Genomic DNA, 19,595 nt, shown 5'->3' on the forward strand with positions numbered 1-19,595 from the left:
TGTTGCTGGGAGAAGAGGTAAAAAGGAGGGGGTCGCAGGAAGGCGTTTCAGGGGAAACCGGAGCAAAATAGAGTAACCATGATTTCTTGGTTGTCTTGATAGAAGACATTGTGTTACTTTGCACACCGGTGGAAGACACACAGCCTCAGTGGAGGTGGCTGATGAGATGTAGGTCAGAGAACACATGAAGGTTTCAGGTCTTAATAAATGAGAGAATGATGGTGAATTACATAGGACAAGAGGTGGAGGAAGAGGAAAGAAAAAGAAAGCAAATGAGGATATTTTACAATGGAGTGGAGTGAGGTCTGCAGGTGACCAATAGGGGGAGCTGTCCAGCAAGGGAAGGAAAATTTGGATCCCAGCTCAGGAAGGGAGCACCTGTTGAATGTAGATTTTAGGGTCATTGACAGTTAGAAAATAGCTGAAGTTATAGAGTGGGTGAAGGAGGCAAGGAAGAGGGCTGAGGCACAGCTTGAGGGGTATAGCTAAATCCGGAGGCACGGAGAGGAGTCAGTGAGAGAAGGGAGGATGGTGGCCCCAAAATCTTGAGACTATGCCCGTTGGCTTTATTGTCTTCTGTACTTTTCTGTATTTGAATAAAAGATGAGGAAGAGGAGTTGAAGTGTCCATAAGAGATAAGCCTGTCCAAGCCATGCTTCATTCTTTTTTGTTTAATGGGTATTTGTCTCACTTGGTTAGTAGCAATAGTAAAAATTCAATGAAAATGACACTCAGCTAGTCTGCAATCCTTGCTTCCAGCCTCAAATAATTGACCAAATCATCTTTTGCAACTTGTTTGAAAAGTGAAGTTTTAGAATCTGCCCTTGAGTTTATGGGGGATATATCATTTGCAATAGAAGTTCGGTGTCTGCAACCTAGAATAGATTTACAAGGAGATCCTGCTGAATAGCATTGAGAACTATGTCTAGATACTCATGTTGCAACAGAAGAAACGGTGGGGGAAAAAACTGTAACTGCAATGTATACATCTAAGGATAACCTGACCCCCTTGCTGTACAGTGGGAAAATAAAAAAAAAAAAAAAAGAAATTAGAAGTTCGGTGTCTGCATCAAGGCTAATCATGTTTTTATTTGTATTCCCTTTGGGGGGGAAAAAAAGGAAAGAAAGAAATGACTGTGTTAAGACTTATATGGCAAATCCAAAGTTAATCACCTTCTAACAGGCATGGCCAAATAAGGATAGGGACTGGATTTGGGCCACGTGGCCCTATGGAGATGGCCATTCTAATAACCTAAAGACAAGTACCCTCCAGCCTCTGCGTCATTAAGTATGGATGTTTCGGAAGTATGTTCTTTGTAGATCTTTCCCTCAGCACATATACTGATGATTTTTTTTTTTTTTTTTTTATGCTGCACCTGCGGCACATGGAGGTTCCAAGGCTAGGGGTCGAATCAGAGCTACAGCTGCCAGCCTACACCCCAGCCACGGCAACACCTGATCTGAGCTGCCTCTGCAGCCTACACTGCAGCTTGTGGCAACCCGGATCCTTAGCCCAGGGATCGAGCCCAGGGTTAGAACCTGAATCCTCATGGATACTAGTCGCGTTCTTAACCCGCTGAGCCACATTGGGAACGTCCATTGATTGTATTTTAATCTGCCTATGTTCATGCCTCAACTTGGCATCTTATGAGGGCAAGGACTGAGCCTTTTGTTTTTTCCCTCTATTTTTAACAGCTTAACAGGTTAAGGTAATTTGAATATTCTTCCCACCCCTTTAGTGTCAACACAAGACATGTTGGGTAAAATAGCACATCAGAACTTGAAAGAAAGGAATGGAAATACCCAGCTTCAAAGCAACAAAGAAATAACTTTAAATCTATGCCTGACCTTGCCCGGAGTTGACGATGTGATAGCACATGGCCCTGCTTATAGGGCCTGAGGGCCAGTGGCCAGGATCAGAATGCCCACACAGGAGCAGGCGAGGTGGCCCCGGGCCCCTGGGAACCTCTGAGAACCAGCAGAAAGCCTTTGTGCTGAGGAGCAGCTCTAGTGAAAGGCCAGCAGGCCTAGGAAAGCAACAAGTGAAACTCAACTTTGTCCTTGACTCATGGGTGGGGAGACATCTCCCTCAAGACACCTCCCACCCTCCCTCCCTTGTCAGCTTCTGACAAGCCTGTGGCAGGTCCCACCTGTCGCCCCTTAGAGCTCAGACTTCCACCAAGGAGTTAATGCTGACACTAGTCCTGAACCAGTGAAAACCCTGGATGCCTACTGGCAATAAAGGAGCAGCTGCTTGGTAGCAACCTGAGGGATATGGGAATCCTACAGAAAAACAAGCTCCCCTTAAAAATGTGTTGAAGATTAAGATTCCAAGTCTTCAGCCGTAAAAAAAGAAGGAAACCCTGCCATTTGAGACAACATGGGAGGACCTTGAGGGCATTATGCTGAGTCAGATAAGTCAGAGAAAGATAAATACGGCATGATCTCATTCATATGTGGAACCAAAACCAAAAACTGAAAACCCCGAACTCATAGATATGGAAAACAGATGCCAGAACTGGGGTGGGGGGTGGGGGCAAAATGGATGAAGGGAGTCAAAAGGTATAAACTTCCAGTTATAAAATAAATGTCATGGGGATTTGTCATATATCATGGTGACTCTAGTTAATAATACTGTAGGGAGTTCTCACTGTGGCACAGTAGGTTAAGAATCTGACTGCAGCAACTTGGATCACTGCAGATCCAATCCCACATTCAATTTCTGGCCCAGAGCAGTAGGTTAAGGATCCAGCATTGCTGCAGCTGTGGTGTAGTTCACAACTCCAGCTCAGATTCATTTCCTATCCTGGGAACTTCCATATGCCACAGGTGTGGCCATAAAAAGAAAAAAAAATACTGTAATATATGTTTGAAAATTGCTCAAAGAGTAGATCTTAGAAGTTCTCATCACAAGGGAAAAAAATCTTGTAACCAGGCCTGGTGACTAATATTAACTAGACTCATTGTGGTGATCATTTCTCAATGTGTGAGGTCTTTAAAAAGATAAAAGAAGGAATATAGAAACAATAAGGACAGGGCAGAATAAAATGAAAAATAGATGGGACATGAAAAATAACTTTTAGAAATGAAAAAAGAAGCAGTCATTGAAATAAAACATTTAAAAAAAACAGAGTTCCTGTTGTGGCTCAGCAGGTTAAGAATCTGACTAGTGGAGTTCCCGTCGTGGCGCAGTGGTTAACGAATCCGACTAGGAACCATGAGGTTGTGGGTTCGGTCCCTGCCCTTGCTCAGTGGGTTAACGATCAGGCGTTGCCGTGAGTTGTGGTATAGGCTGCAGACGCAGCTCGGATCCCGTGTTGCTGTGGCTCTGGCGAAGGCCAGTGGCTACAGCTCCGATTCGACCCCAAGCCTGGGAACCTCCATATGCTGCGGGAGCGGCCCAAGAAATAGCAACAACAACAACAACAACAACAACAAAAGACAAAAGACAAAAAGACAAAAAAAAAAAAAAAAAAAAAAAGAATCTGACTAGTATCCATGAGAATGCGGGTTTGATCCTTGGCCTCGCTCAGTGGGTTAAGGATCCAGCGTTGCTATGAGCTGTGGTGTAGGTCACAGATGCTGCTTGGATCTGATGTTGCTATGGCTGTGGTGTAGGCCAGAAGCTGTAGCTCTGATTTGACACCTAACCAGGGAACTTCCATATGCCATGGGTGCAGCCCAAAAAAAAAAAAAAAAAAAAAACCTCAATGGATGGGTTAAATATCAGATTAAATGAAGCTGTAGGGAGAATTTGTGAGCTCAAAATTATCCAGGAGGCCATGTGGAGAAAAGAGAAGAAAAAGATGAGTCCTAGAGAAACATGGAGAATGGGTTGAGAAGGTCTAAAGTAACCTAATGAGAATTCTAGAAAGAATGGAATGAAAGAGGGGAAGCAATAGGCAATGAGATTATGGTTAAGAATTTTCCAGGAGTTCCCATCGTGGCGCAGTGGTTAACGAATCCGACTAGGAACCATGAGGTTGCGGGTTCGATCCCTGCCCTTGCTCAGTGGGTTAACGATCCGGCGTTGCCGTGAGCTGTGGTGTAGGTTGCAGACGCGGCTCGGATCCAGCGTTGCTGTGGATCTGGCGTAGGCCAGTGGCTACAGCTCCGATTCGACCCCAAGCCTGGGAACCTCCATATGCCGCGGGAGCGGCCCAAGAAATAGCAAAAAAAAAAAAAAAAAAGAATTTTCCAGAACTTGGAGTTCCTGTCATGGTGCAGCATCAACAAATCAGACTAGGAACCAGGAGGTTGTGGGTTCAATCCCTGGCCTTGCTCAGTGGGTTAAGGATGGTGCATTGCCGTGACCTGTGGTGTAGGTCGCAGATACAGCTCGGATCTGGCGTTGCTGCGGCTGTGGCGTAGGTTGGTAGCTGAAGCTCCGATTCGACCCCTAGCCTGGGAACCTCCATATGCCACAGGTTCGGCCCTAAAAAGATAAAAGACCAAAAAAAAAAAAAAAAAAAAAAAAAAGGGAATTTTCTTAAGGCATGGAACTTCACTATAAGGAAGCACCCTAACACTTCCTAGTGAAACTTCAGACTATCAAAGACAAAAAAGGAGTTCCCGTCATGGCACAGTGGTTAACAAATCCAACTAAAAACCATGAGGTTGCGGGTTCGATCCCTGGCCTTGCTCAGTGGGTTAAGGATCTGGCATTGCCGTGAGCTGTGGTGTAGGTTGTTGCTGTGGCTCTGGCATAGGTCAGCAGCTACAGCTCCAATTCGACCCCTAGCCTGGGAACCTCCATATGCTGCGGGAGCAGCCCTAGAAAAGGCAAAAAAGACCAAAAAAAAAAAAAAAAAAAGACAAAAGGAAAAGTACATTAAAAGCAACCAGAGATGGATGATTTACGATGGAACTGTAATTAGGTGACAGCAGATTCACCAACAACCACCACGCCAGAAACCCATGTCAAAAGTCATATTTGCATCAGAATTTCCCAGCACAATGTTGAATACAGAGACAGGGCTCCTCGTCTGTGTGTTGAACAGATTGAATGGAAGGGAGAAAGCGGTTTTCCATCCGCAAAAAAATGGATTTCTGGATACAGGAAAAAGTCTCCTATTAGGTGTGTAGTGTTGTGAAGATATGACTTGGAGTAAAAAGATCCGGGTCCTAACTCTTTTTACCACATGACTTTGGACCGTCTGAGCTCACTTTCCTCTTCTGTAAAATGGGCTTCCTTTGCATTATGGAAATACCATGTCTCGTCTCCACATTTACCGAGCACTTTGGAGGCCTCACCCACAGTTGGCCCTGGGGGTACAGCATCTAATATAACAAAGCCTCGTCCCCAGGGAGCTGCCCGCAGAGGGGGGAGACATCCACAGGTCATCGGTTACCCCAGGGTGACAAGGGCTGTGAGAGTGGTGGATCCTGGGTGCCATGAGAGGACAGAGTCAATGGAGACTGAGAGGTGAAGAAGCAGGAGGTGAAGAAGGCAGGAGATGTACATTTTAGTTGAGATGGTGGCACGGAAATAGGCATGGAGCTGCAGGGACCACTATGGGAAAGGCAGGCCTGTGGCATCAAGAAATGGTCCAGGGGAGTGAATAGTGGGAGGTGCAGGGATGCAAAAGGGAAAGAGGTGTAGCCAAGAGGTGGTCAGGGGGCCGATCAGGCCAGGCCATGTGTGCCTGGCTAAGAACCCTGGACCTCATTCTGAAGGTAAGAGGAGCCAGACATGGCCCATCACCGCTGCCCTGCCTGACTCCCAGGGGGAGAGCGCTCAGTGGGGGCAAACGTGATAACCACTACCTTTAGTGAATATGTTCTTCACAGTGGGTGCTTTGTGTGTGGCCCCAAAAGCTGTCGGGGTGGCGGCGGGGGGGGGCACTAGAGCTTAAGGTGGGGATAATGCAACGTTCTTCTCAGCTACGGTTTCCTCCCTCTCCCAACAGGTGATGAAATTCTGGAACTCAACGGCGAATCGATGGCAGGACTAACACATCAGGATGCTCTGCAGAAGTTCAAGGTGACCATTTGTTTTCAATGCACAGCCCTGCTCTGGGGCTTCCAGGCAAAAGAACCAAGCTCCCAGCATCCCCCGCCTTCCTTCAAACCTATGCATTCAAAATGTGGGGTCCTTCACATGGGGCGCCCAGCCAATGCTGATCTTGGCACAGCACTCAAAAATAGACCTTACTCAGAAAAGAACCAGTGTAGGCGTTCCCGTCGTGGCTCAGCAGTAACAAACCCGACTAGCATCCATGAGGATGTGGGTTCCATCCCTGGCCTTGCTTAGTGAGTTAAGGATCCAGCATTTTGGTGAGCTGTGGTGTAGGTCGCAGACAAAGCTCAGATCCCACATTGCTGTGGCTGTGGTGTAGGCCGGCAGCTGTAGCTCTGATTCAATCCCTAGCCTGGGAGCCTCCATATGCTGCAGGTGTGGCCCTAAAAAGAAAAAAAAAGAAGAAGAAGAAAAGAAACAAAAACAGTGTAGTTGGGACTATTGTTAAGAGATCTGTCAACTCTTTAAGGTTCATAGAACTATTTTGAAAGCCTTCTATGTATGTATACTATAATCTGTTTTACGTTTTGAAGGCAATCGCTAAAAGATATTTTTGAGTCTCTAGTTAGTTCAAGACTATTTGGCATATGTGTATATCTATGTACATATGTCATGTACATTATATAGCATATCTATATAGACACATACAAATGTCATATATATGTATACACACACTTGCATATCACAGGCACACACACATACACACATACAACACACACACGGCTGCATTTCCTTCAGAAGCATTCTACTCCTGTTAATTCACAAAGGCTTGTTCTCTTCACCTCGCCCTGAGCTGCCGCTGGGACCTCTCTGTTTCCTTGCAGCAAGCCAAAAAGGGGCTCCTCACCCTGACCGTGAGGACCCGCCTGACGGCCCCTGACTCCCTGAGCAGCCACGTGTCCCCCCCGCTGTGCCGCTCCCTGAGCTCCAGCACCTGTGTCACCAAGGACTGCAGCTCCTTCGTCCCGGAAAGCCCGGAAGCTCCTGCCAGCGGGGGCGCCAAGCCCAACTACAGGGTCATGGTGGAGGTATCCCTGAAGAAAGGTAGGTGCCTCCTGGGGGACCCAGCAGCCTCCCCACCCTCTTCCTTAGGCCACCACCACTGTGTCGTCTCCCAGACCTTCTGCATGTGGCACAGCCCAGGGACAGCCCCCGAGGCGTGGTCCATCAAGAGATTTTGTTCAGCTGCAAGGTCTAGGGCTCTGTTGGGTAATAGAAGTCCGGGACATACCGTCCACACTCAGTCAGCATGTTCTGGTGCAGCGGTTAAAATAAAAGAAAACAAAGCAAACTCAAGTCTCTCTCTCTCTCTCTCTCTCTCTCTCTCTCACACACACACACACGCATGCACACCAGGAATTACATCTCTACAACTAATCTGCCGAGACTTTGCGCAGGTCACTTTCCTGCTCTGGGGCTCAGTTTTCTTCCTTGCGGTAGAGAATTGAGGTTTGGGAATGGACATCCGGTCCTTTTGCCCCCCTGGGTGGATGCTGACAGCGGGGGCTCGGCAGCCCTCTCTGCCACTGTGCAGCTGGGCTGAGACCTGGAGGGTGAAGAGGAGGCGTAGCACCGAGCTGGGCTCCTGCAGAGGGACCAGCCTGGATTCTTTCTTCTGTCCCTTCCTCTTTCCCTCCTTCCTTCCTTCCCACCTCCCCTCTCCTCCTTTCTTCTTCCCTGCCTCCTTCCTTCTCTTTCGTTACTCGATCTCAGCATCCTCATCTGCCTTGGTCACTGCTGCTGACCCTGGCAGCCCTACTCACAGTGAAGCTCCATAAGTGTGGGTGGGATGAATGCCTTAAACATAGGAGACACCAAGTAACCAGGATAGAGTTCAGGGACCTGACAGACTAGTGCACACCTGTGGAAGCTCAATCACAAGTGTCTCCCCCGCCACCCCGTTCTGCCTTCCAGAAGCTGGCGTTGGGCTGGGAATCGGCCTGTGCAGTGTCCCCTACTTCCAGTGCATCTCTGGCATTTTCGTTCATACGCTCTCTCCAGGATCTGTGGCCCATCTGGATGGGCGACTCAGGTATGTCTTGATTTCTGTTTTGGAAAAGACCCCTGATTTACAACAGAGGGAAGGCGTTCCTAGCATGTCAAGAGACAGATGTGGAGATGAAATTTTTTTTTCTTGCTGCTTTTTAGGGCCACACCCGCAGCATATGGAAGTTCCCAGGCTGGGGGAAATAGGGAGGGAAGGCGACGGGGTTCATTCTTGTTGAAAGGCAGGAAATGGATTATTGGCAACCCACACAGGACAAAAATGAGGTGGAAAAGATCAAGTTGCATCGATACATAGAGGATTTGTACAATCCAATCCCCTTGTTTCATACACGGGGAAAATGAGGCAGAGAAGGTGAAATTATCTCAATAAGACCTCATTTAGGGATTGAAAAGCTTTTTCTAGAAAGTGCCAAATAGTATATACTTTAGGCTTTGCAGACCTTACTGTCTCTGTGGCAACTATGCACCTTTCATATCATAGCAGGAAAACAGAAGCTGTAGACAATATGGAAATGAGTGAGCACGGCTTTGTTCCAATGCAACTTTTTTATTTTATTTTATTTTATTTTATTTTATTTTATTTTATTTTATTTTATTTTACTTTACTTTACTTTACTTTACTTTACTTTACTTTACTTTATTTTATTTTATTTTATTTTATTTTATTTTTTAGAGCAGCACCTGCAGCATATGGGGGTTCCCAGGCCAGAGGTCCAGTTGGAGCTGCAGCTGCCGGCCTACACCACAGCCACAGCAACATCAGATCCGAGCTGCATCTTCAACCTACACCACCACTCGCAGCACTGCTGGATCCTCAATGCTCTGAACAGGGCCAGGGATTGAACCTGCAACTTCATGGCTCCTAGTTGGATTCATTTCCGCTGCACCATGACAAGAACTCCCAATAAAACTTTATTTAAAAAAATAGATGATGGACCCCTTTTGACCATCCTCTGCCCTAGCTGGTTATCAGCAGGGCCAGGATTGGAACTCAGATCTCCTGACACTGATTTCACTGCTCCTTCTGCGGTATAAGGCCCCTCTGTCTACATTTCTGCCGAGTTGGGTCACCTTCTCTGCTAAGATAGGACACTCTTGCCTTGATGTCACTGAAGACTGTGCCCATTCAGCACTTAGTGCCAAGGAAAATGGAAGGTTCCTGAACAATCCCTGCACAGCTGCAAGATACCAGCCTATGCAGGGCTTTTATATACTGCAATTATAGAAAGACTTTTTTTAAATATGGCAACACTGTCTGGAGTTAGTAAAACCCAAACCCAGTAGGGAAAATAAACATGAAGATATGCTGAGATATATAATATATAGCATATACATCACATGCTGTCTGAGAGAGGAAATGAATGTTAGAGTATAGAGCATATAACGAGTTAACCTGGACCTAAATGTTTACTAAACACAGATCACTTATTGAAACTAAAATTTCGATTTTTGCTTCTCAGAAGTCATTCGTAGAAAGATCAACGTGGACTACCCGAAAATATTTTCTTTATGCTACCATGAAATAGAGTTAATACTACTGATTTACTTAGTAAGCGTCTTTTTCCATACAGACTATATGAGTAAACTTCATCGGAGCTCCTATTTATGTCACTGTACGGTCTATATTAGTTACAGCTGAATTAAAGGCATTTACCTCACGTTTTCCGTTTCAGACCGGTACTTTCTGAGACAATGCCTCTTAAACTGCAAGGTGCATACAAATTCCTGGGGATCTGGTTAAAATGCAGATTCTGGTTCAGTGGGTCAGGGGAGGGCCCTGAGCTTCTGCATTTCTAAGGATCTCCCAAGTGATTTTGATGCGCCGAGAGTCCAGGGACCCAAGGAACCAGGCTCTGAGCTATACCTGGATAACTCTAAATATCTCGTCCTGGGAGTTCCTGTTGTGGCTCAGAGTGGACACGAGCCCAGCTAGCATCCATGAGGATGTGGGTTCAATCCCTGGCCCCACTCAGTGGGTTAAGGATCCGGCATTGTGATGAGCTGTGGTGTAGATGGCAGATGTGGCTCCAATCCCGAGTTGCTGGGGCTGTGGTGTAGGCCGGCAGCTGCAGCTTTGATTCAGCCCCTAGCCTGGGAATTTCAGCAGCTCTTCTTTATCTTTTAGCACCTCCCATCCGCCCTTCCTCTTAACCATGGGAACACTGAGGCCCCAAGAGAGGACAAAAGGGGTTAAATTGTGGGTAACTGGTTAATCTGTTAAATTGATTAAACTCCGCCCTCCATCCTGATTGAGTTTAGTTAAGTGGAAAAGACAGAAAAAAGATTCCAAAATTTGTGAATGTTTCCTCACTGTGGGTATGACCTGTCTCCCACTTTGTGATTGTGCGTTAAGCGGGCGTGTGATGCGCTGCTTTGGTCGCCCTCTTCTCTTTCCGTCAGGAGACTAAGGAGGATGGGAGTTTGCAGTCTCATCACACAGCCCAGGCAAGAGTGGGACGTGGGGAAAGCAGCCCTGCCTGTGCCATGTGGTCGAGCCTGCTCATGGCTTCCTGTTGATGCCTTCGCAGGTGCGGCGATGAGATTGTGGAAATCAACGACTGCCCCGTGCACTGCATGACACTCAATGAAGTCTACACCATCCTGAGTCACTGCAGTCCCGGTCCGGTCCCCATCATCGTTAGCCGACATCCAGATGCACAGGTGACACCCCGTTCAGCATCCTCTTCTTCCCAGACGCACTCTTTCTATACTCAGATTGGAATGAGAAATGGATGAACATGGAGACATTGTTGACTGAGTTTGAACTTGAATTTCCCAGAACTTGCCCCACGTGTCTGCAGTAACAAGTGTCCACAGCAGAGGTCCCCTGACAAACTCCTGGACTCCAAAGTGGCTGGCGTTAGCTTAGGGAAGCTCTTGCAGCTGTGTTACAAGCTGTAGGGCAGGGAAATATAGACTCGGGCTTCCTGCTAGTCGATGAAATAGATTCACTGAGCCATGCGTCAATGGTCCCCCCGTGTGACTAGAGCTGGGCACTGAGTGTACAGAGAGCCTGTCCTCTGGCATATGGCTCTGCCCTCTAGAAGCTTATGTTCTCGCTGGAAGGACTGACATAGAAAGAATTGCAATACACAGTGGTCTGAGAATACAGGCAAACAGAAGGAAAGGAGATAAAAAGCAAGAAATAGCACAAGTTAGTTTTCTCCAGGCGCAGAATTTGAGGAAGGGCCTTTCAGGCAGTGGAGACATAACATTAAGGGGAAGAATCCTGAAGGGACCTGTTACAGAAGGAGAGGGGTGGGTTCTGGGGGCTGCGATGTGGGGACTGGAGGAGAGGGTTGAGAATGGAGTTTGGCAGAGGCATTGGTGTTATCTGCCCAAGGGCTTTTCATGGGAGGCTGAATTGTGCACCTGTTGTTCTGTGGGTCGTGAGGAGGTAGGAGGAGGCCTGCAGCTCTAGATGTAACGTGTTCAGGTTTGGTTTCTTTTGTCCTTTGATTGAACTGCGGAGGGCAGGATGGAGTTGGTGGAGCTTGGAGTTTTTAAAAGGAAGGAAACGGATGGTGAGGGCCTGAGCTAAATCGCAGATGTGGGAAGAGAACCGAGAAGAAAGGGCAACAGGAACCAACTTGGGAAGAATCCATGAGGTCTGCTGGCTGAGTCACTCTGGGGCAAGACAGGGGGAGCCCAGGAGCACCGGAGTATTTTCAGATTGGAAGATGGAGTGATGGCAACACCACCAGCAGCACAGCGAATTGGAAAAGGGGAGGGGGCTTGGAAGGGAAGAGAGTGAACTCAGGGTGGGACCCAGTGAGATGGAGGGGCCTGTGGGATGTCTAGTTAGAGATGCTGGCAGGCAATTCGATTTAGGGCTGATAAAGGCTGGAATCCAGGTGGGAGCTAGACTTGGGAGGTGAAGCCGTGGCATGGGTGAGATGACCTTGGAGAGCCTGGTGATAATCGTCACCAATATTGAGTTCATCCTTGTGTGCCAGGTGGGCTTGCCTAAGACCTGACATAGACAATTGCGTTTAATTGTTACACGATCCTCTAAATTCAGTGTGATTCCCCAACCCCCAGTTCACAGATGAGGAAACTGAGGCTTAGAAAGGAAAAGGAACTTGACCAGTGGTTAAGCTACAAAATGGAGAAGCTAGGATTTAAACCCACGACAGCCTATGTTCTTAGTAAATGGACTCCCAAACTCCCAGCAAAAAAGGCAGAGCTCTGCAGGCAAGGGAGACCCAGTGGCCCAGGTAAGCAGGCCCTGGGCTTGGCTCATGTCCCTCTTTACCTGCTTAGTTTGAGTGACCTTCATCTAACCTCGCAGAGACTCTGGCCCCTCAACTCTGAAATGGGGGCATGGTCTTTACCTTCCGGGACTGCTGTGGAGAGTTTACTCTTCGCCAGGAACTGTGCCCAGCACTTACTTACTTCCCTTCTTTCTTTCTTTCTTTTTCTTTCTTTCTTTCCTTCCTTCCTTCCTTCTTTTTCTTTCCTTCCTCCCTTCTTTTCTCTTTCTTTCTTTCTTTCTTCCTTTCTTTCTCTTTCTTTCTTTCTTTCTTTCTTTCTTTCTTTCTTCCTTTTTTCCTTCCTTCCTTCCTTCCTTCCTTCCTTCCTTCCTTCCTTCCTTCCTTCTTTCTTATTCTTTTATTTTTTAATTTTTTTATAATGATTTTTATTCTTTCCATTATAGCTGGTTTACAGTGTTCTGTCAATTTTCTACTGTACAGCATGGTGACCCAGTTACACGTACATGTATACATTCTTTTTTCTCACGTTATCATGCTCCATCATAAATGACTAGACATAGTTCCCAGTGCTGCACAGCAGGATCTCATTGCTAATCCATTCCAAAGGCAATAGATTGCATCTATTAACCCCAAATTCCCAGTCCTTCCCACTCCCTCTCCCTCCCTCTTGGCAACCACGAGTCTGTTCTCCAAGTCCATGGTTTTCTTTTCTGTGGAAAGATTTATTTATGCCATATATTAGATTCCAGATGTAAGTGATATCATAGGGTACTTGTCTTTCTCTGACTTACTTCACTTGGTATGAGAGTCTCTAGTTCCATTCATGTTGCTGCAAATGGCTCTTTCTTTCTTGTCCTTTTTTTTTTCAGGGCTGCACCCATACCATAGGGAAGTTCCCAGGATAGGAGTCGAATTGGAGCTACAGCTACCAGCCTACACCACAGCCACAGCCAACGCCACATCTGTGATCTGCACCACAGCTCATGGCAATGCCAGATCCTTAACCCCCTGAGCGAAGCCAGGGATGTAACCCATGTCCTCATGGATACTAGTCGGGTTCATTACCACAGAACCACGACAGGAACGCCTGTGCCCGCACTTTAAGTGACTTATTTAGTATTATTATTTTTTATTGTGATAAAATACAGCTAACATAGGGTTTACCATCTTAGCCATTTTGAAGCATAGAGTTCTGTGACCTGAACTGTGCAGCTGTCAGCACCAGCCATCTCCAGGATGGCACTCACTTAAACGTCTCCTTCTCCCCTTCCCCCAGCCCCTGGAGATAAGCATTCTACTTTCCATCTCCAGGATTTTGACTACTCTGCCTACCTCATGTAAGTCGCATCATAGAGTATTTGTCCTTTTGTGACTGGGTCATTTCACTTACCATAATGTCCTTTAGGCTCATCCAAGTTATAACCACCACCAACATTTCCTTTCTTGGGAGTTCCCGTCGTGGCTCAGTGGTAATGAATCTGACTAGTATCCATGAGGACGCAGGTTCGATCCCTGGCCTCGCTCAGTGGGTTAAGGATCTGGCGTGGCCATGAGCTGTGATGTAAGTCGCAGATGCAGCTCAGATCCCGTGTGACTGTGGCTGTGGCGTAGGCTGGCAGCTGTAGCTCCAATGGGACCCCTAGCCTGGGAGCTTCCATGTGCCACAGGTGTGGCCCTAAAAGGAAAAAAAAAATTTCCTTTCTTTTTAAGGCTGAATAAGATTCCTATGTCTGTGTATACTGTGTTTTGTGTGTCCATTCATTTGTTGATGGACAGTCCGATGGCTTCCACCTCCTGTCTCTTGTGAATAAGGCTGCCATGCACATGGGTGTACAAATATCTCTTTGGAGTCCCTGCTTTCCATTCTTTTGGGATGTATATCCAGAAGTAGAATTGCTGGATCATAAGGGAGTTCTATTTTTAATTTTGTGAGGAACTGTCATACTTGCTTTCTATATTGGCTGTAACCTGACCATTTTACATTCCCACCAGCAGCGCAGAAGTGTTTCAGGGTCTCCAGACCTTTATCAGCACCTGTCATTTTCTGTGTTTTTTTTTTTTTTTTTTTTTTTTTGATAGGAGGCATCTTAATGGGTGTGAAGTGGTATTTTATTGTGGTTTTGATTTGCATTTCCCTAATGATTAGTGAGGTTGAGCATCTTGTCATGTGCTTATTGGTCATTTGTGTATCTTCTTTTGTTGAAATGTCTATTCAGGTCTTTTGTCCACATTTTAATTGGATTGTTTGTCTTTGCTGTTGAGTTGTAGGCGTCTCTGATTTGCAAATATTTTCTCCCATTCCGTGAGTGTCCTTTTCACACTATTGATTATGTCCCTTGTTGATACACAGACTATTTTCCTTTTGACATTGTTCAATATATTTTCTCTTTTGTTGCCTGTGCTTTTGGTGTCAAAATGATGTATTTAAAAAAAAAAAAAAAAAACCCTAAGGACAGCCTTACTGTGAAGGCTTTAATTGTTATCACTTTACAGAAAAAGAAATTGAGGTTTAGAAGGTCAAGTGACTTATCCAAGTATATGCAACTAGAAAGTGGGGGGACTGAGACCTGAACACAAGTCTGGCTCCAAGACTCGTACTCTTAACTATTACTCGAAGGTGACCTGTGGCACTAACATGGTCCTGGTGATGGTTGTGATGTTGTTGGTGGTGGTCATGATGATGACATCACGACAGCATTGCCAAGAATGGAGTAACTCCCAGGGGTCAGCTCTGAAGTAAGTAACCTCTGCCTAGAGTTTTGCCGAAAGTAACGGAGAGAAGTTTGGAGAGTTGAGAGGGACCACTTTGGGGACTTCGTCCAGAGTTTGGACTTTGCCTGGGGAACCATTGCTTCTGGAAATGGAATTTGTGGGCTCTTTACAGAGTGGATGTGAAGTATCTGGGGGCCCAGCTTAGGAGCTTGTATAGGACTCAAATCCTGCTGCAGGAGCTTCCATGGTTTACTTAAGGTGGTGATGGATATTTTCTAGGTCTCTGAACAGCAACTCAAAGAGGCTGTGGCCCAGGCTGTGGAGAATATCAAGTTTGGAAAGGAGAGGCATCAGTGGAGTCTGGAAGGTAAGGAAACAGTGAACTTTCATTGGCAATATCTTTCCCTTAGAAATCTTTGTGTTTTGTTTTTTTTTTTTTTTGGTCTTTTCTAGGGCCACTCCCTTGGCATATGGAGGTTCCCAGGCTAGGGGTCTAATCAGAGCTGTAGCCGCCGGCCTACGCCACAGCAATGCTAGATCCTTAACTCACTGAGCTAGGCCAGGGATCCAACCTGCAACCTCAAGTTTCCTAGTCGCATTTGTTAACCACTGAGCCACGACGGAACTCCTCCCTTAGAAATCTTTGAGTTGAGCCTCTGCCCCAGGAATACATAATAGTCATTGTTAGTGATCTTGGTTCATCGAATTGAGAATTGAAAGCTAGCAGTCTGCTGGCTAAATCTGGCTCACGTTTTGCTGGGAGGCACAAGACTTTAAACTCATCTGAATCTGAATTGTTTTAAATAGGCGAGCTCTCTTGTTCTTTGTAGTCCCCACTAGCCTGTTGTCTTATACCCAATGGGCAGTCACACACTGGTCTGTAGGCATTCAAGATTTCAATCCTTAGCCCATAATAATAGCGTTTTTAGAAATAATAGTATCTACGAATAGAATTTCTGACACATATGGAGTCTTTACACTGTCAGACACTGGGCTAACTGATGCATTATTTCCCTGAATCCTCACATATAATTTGTGTGCGTATCTGTAAGGAAAGAGTCGGGCCCCAAGGGCTCCCTTACCCCAAGTCACTCAGTGCACAGAGGATCTGGGATGGGAACCAGGCTGTCTGGTGGCAGCGCCCCCCTTTGAGGCACTGACCAAGTCTTTGGGGAATGTCCATGTGACAGGACGGTGTGGAGCCATTAGCCCTGATAGTGACCAGGAGGTTAAATGCTCTGAAAAATGTTCAGAGAAAAGCTTGGGACACAGAATTTTATTTCAGGGATGTTCTGCCCTTTCTACCCACTCAACAGTGCATATATGCTCAAGGAAAGATGATAGAGAAAAATGGGTTTTTTATTATTTATCTATTTGACAGAGGAAATTTTTTTTTTTTTTCTGGAACGAGGAAAATTTTTAACATTGGTTATCACTGGCCGATAGGCTGCAGGTGAATTTTTACTTTCATATCTTCCTTTTTACGGCTGACTTTAAGACCAGGAAAAAGCAAGCTTTTTCTTTAAAGAGGATTTGAATTATGAGCCTGGTCTGAAGCGCTCCCATGGAGCTGGAGTGGCTCTCCCAGCCCCGCAGAGTGTGCTGGCATTTGAGCAAGAGAATGGCCCTCAGTCTGCTCCCACTCCTTGAGCTGTGATTCTAGGAAAGGGGTATCATCAACAGTTTACCACTGAGAGAAGGGCCAGTGAAGGAGGTGGGGATGGCCCTGGTTCCGGGGGAGAAAAGGGGGGTGCTAGATGGGCACCAGGAAGTGGGGCTGAATGGGTAAAGAAAAAGAAGAGGGGACTCTGGCTAAGAAACAGAGGCTTTCTCAGGAATTCTTGTTGTGGCTCAGCAAGTTAAGAACCCAGCTAGTATCCATGAGGATGAGGGTTCGATCCCTGGCCTCACTCAGTGGGTTAAGGATCAGGCATTGCTGTGAGCTGTGGTGTAGGTCGAAGACTCGGCTTGGAGCTGGTGTTGCTGTGGTTGTGGTGTAGGCTGGCAGCTGCAGCTCTGATTAGACCCCTAGCCTGGGAACTTCCTTATACTGTGGGTGCAGCCCTAAAAGAGCAAAGAAAAGAAAAAAAAAAGAAAGGAAGGCAGGAAGAAACAGTGTCTTTCTGGCCTTGGTTCATCCTCATGTCTGGGAAGAAATGGTAACTTCTTGGTACAAGGCTTAAAGCACCTTCATAGTCATTATCTCTTTGACATTAAGCCTCCAAATGCCCAGTGACCCAGGAATTATGATCTCCATTTGATAGATGGGGAAGTGGAGTGGGAGAGGTTGAGTTCCCCAGGAGGCTGACTCCGAGATGGTGTTGAGCATGCAGGATGTTTGTTCAGAAGCATCCTGGGGCTGCATACCTGTGGAAGGGACTGGCCAGTTGCAGGGCTGGGCAGAGAGAAGAGCTGAGCTGAGATGAGCCCAAGCAGCTTCAGCCAATCTCTGGAGCTCAAATGGCCCAGCAGAGTTGTCCTGTTGGCAGAGAGGACTGGGCTTTTCTGGTCACGTCTCCATCAGTTATTAGAGGTGGGCGGCCCCTCGGGTGATGCAGTGCTCTGTAGGACACCCACACAGGACACCAAGCCCCTCTGAAGGGCAGTCTAGGGGTGCCTCTCAGTAACCATTGCATGGAGACTCAGAAAGTGTGCAAGATGTTCCCAACCTAAAGTCGTTGGAGCTGGGCACCAGACCCAAGACTGCTGAGCTCCAAACCAGTGACCTCCTCAGAGAAGCGGACAGCCCCGGGCGAGCAGGGCACCACCCGTGACAGTCATGAGCGAGGCCGGGGTGTGTCTTCTCCAGCTTCAGAGGTTTCCTGTACTTCCAATGCAGGCGTCAAAAGGCTGGAGAGCAGCTGGCATGGGCGGCCGACCTTGGAGAGGGAGCGGGAGAAGAACTCGGCTCCCCCGCATCGCAGGGCTCAGAAGGTCATGATCCGCTCCAGCAGCGACAGCAGCTACATGTCCGGGTCCCCCGGGGGCAGCCCCAGCAGCAGCGGAGAGCAGCCTCCCTCCGACCTGGAAACCAGCACACACAGCCCCAGCCTGCCCCTGGGGCCGGAGCCAGGGGGCCGTCCGGGGGCATCATCACCCAGGCCTCCCCAGGAGAGCCCGCCCCTCCCCGACAGCCAGGGCAGCCACCCGCCACTGAGACTGAAGAAGTCCTTTGAGATTTTGGTGAGAAAGCCAACTTCCTCCAAGCCTAAGCCTCCACCCAGAAAATACTTTAAAAGTGACAGTGACCCTCGGAAGAGTCTGGAAGAGAGCAAGAACTCCCTATGCCCTTCTGGGCACACCTTGCCCACCTGTGGCCAGGTAAGACAGGTGTCTGGTGGGGTTGAGTGTTTTCCTGCACTAAGCACAGTTGATCTTGAGACTTGGCAGAGTGTTAACTATGGGCAAAGAAGGTTTCACCCCCAGCAGAGAGAGGAGACTCAGCTAAGCTGAGGGCTGACTGCGGAAAGATGGGTTTGAAGTTTGGCAGATCTCAGGTGAAGCCCCACTCTTGCTGATGGGCTTCTGGCTTCCTGTCCATTACACATTGGAATTCAAGGTTGGTTTCATGGCTCTCTCAGCCTCCGTTTCTTTATCTATTCATTGGGGTTGAGTGTAGAGCCTGTCTCCAAGGCTAGGATTCAACCAAGTAAATACCCATCCGACTCTGAGGCATAATAGTGTTTATGACTGATTGTTCCTCCATCACTCCTCTAAAGACTTGAGTTTCCTTTCTCCGCAGCCCCATCCCACACCCTTAGCAGGCAGGCTGACAGCCAGGCAGCTCTGGCACCCTGGGTCGTTTGTATGCCCAGACGCTGTGCGAGGCACTTTATATGCTGTGTCTCAGTTAACCTTGACAGCCATCTCATGGTGTGGGGGGGTCCCGTTCATGCAAAGAGGGAACCAGGGGACTTCCTCAAGTTCACATAGCCCGTGGGTTACCGTTTATCTATAGGCCAGGCTGTCTTTCACTTCTGACCCCAGCAGCTGCCTTCCCCAGGCAGGTGGAACTGGGGCCCTGGAAGTCCCCTCTCACCATCTGTAATGAGCGCGGGCAAACTTCAGGAGGCGTAAGAAAGCCCCGGGAGGAAAGTGTCAAGTAGGAGGGAAGGGTGAGAGTGAAGGCGGGAGAGGAAGCCAGGTTACAGCAAAGGAAGCAGGTTAGCAGCGAGCCGGCAGGATGTGGCCGGGTTAGCAGTTCACGGTGGAGTTGGCAAGGTGGATCTGTTCCCCTCTCCTCCTTGACAAGCAAACATTTCATTCTCCTTCGAGCCTGGGACCTCTAAGTCCGGGAGGGCCACTTAGGAACAGAGAGGCTGAGAAGCCAGGCTTTTTTGCTTTATTCCTGGAGACTAAGAAAAGTATGGATTTGCCGGAGTAGGTCTGCAGGACCCGCAGGGGCTGCCTGGTGATGCCCTTGAACCGCCTGGTCCGACTAGACCAGATAGGGGGCAGGGAGCCTGCCCAGGTGAGGCTGCTGGAGGAGCAGTGTGCTTTCTGCAGGAAAGGCCAGCAAAGCAAACATCCCTTGTCATTGCCGCCCTGTGCTGCCTCTTCAGCATCCTTGGTTCCTGCCCACATCCCTCCTGCTGTAGCTGCCATTCCTTGTCCTTCTGCTTTGTCCCATGTGGCCCACAGAC

The 19,595-nt window shown here is 47.6% G+C and overlaps 1 protein-coding gene across 3 annotated transcripts in view; it reads left to right on the top strand.

Moving 5' to 3' along the window:
* IL16 (interleukin 16) overlaps positions 1 to 19,595 on the top strand; it is a 128,410-nt gene that overhangs the window by 88,481 nt on the left and 20,334 nt on the right. For all 3 annotated transcript variants that reach the window (XM_013989017.2, XM_013989018.2, XM_021098275.1), the window contains exons 7-12: positions 5,910 to 5,983; positions 6,844 to 7,063; positions 7,934 to 8,051; positions 10,555 to 10,687; positions 15,232 to 15,319; positions 17,792 to 18,273. In XM_013989017.2, coding sequence (XP_013844471.1) covers positions 5,910 to 5,983; positions 6,844 to 7,063; positions 7,934 to 8,051; positions 10,555 to 10,687; positions 15,232 to 15,319; positions 17,792 to 18,273 — 1,115 coding nt within the window. The remainder of the gene's footprint in view (positions 1 to 5,909; positions 5,984 to 6,843; positions 7,064 to 7,933; positions 8,052 to 10,554; positions 10,688 to 15,231; positions 15,320 to 17,791; positions 18,274 to 19,595) is intronic.

The sequence above is a fragment of the Sus scrofa genome, chromosome 7 (genome assembly GCF_000003025.6).
Source record: "Sus scrofa isolate TJ Tabasco breed Duroc chromosome 7, Sscrofa11.1, whole genome shotgun sequence".
Lineage (NCBI taxonomy): Eukaryota > Metazoa > Chordata > Mammalia > Artiodactyla > Suidae > Sus > Sus scrofa.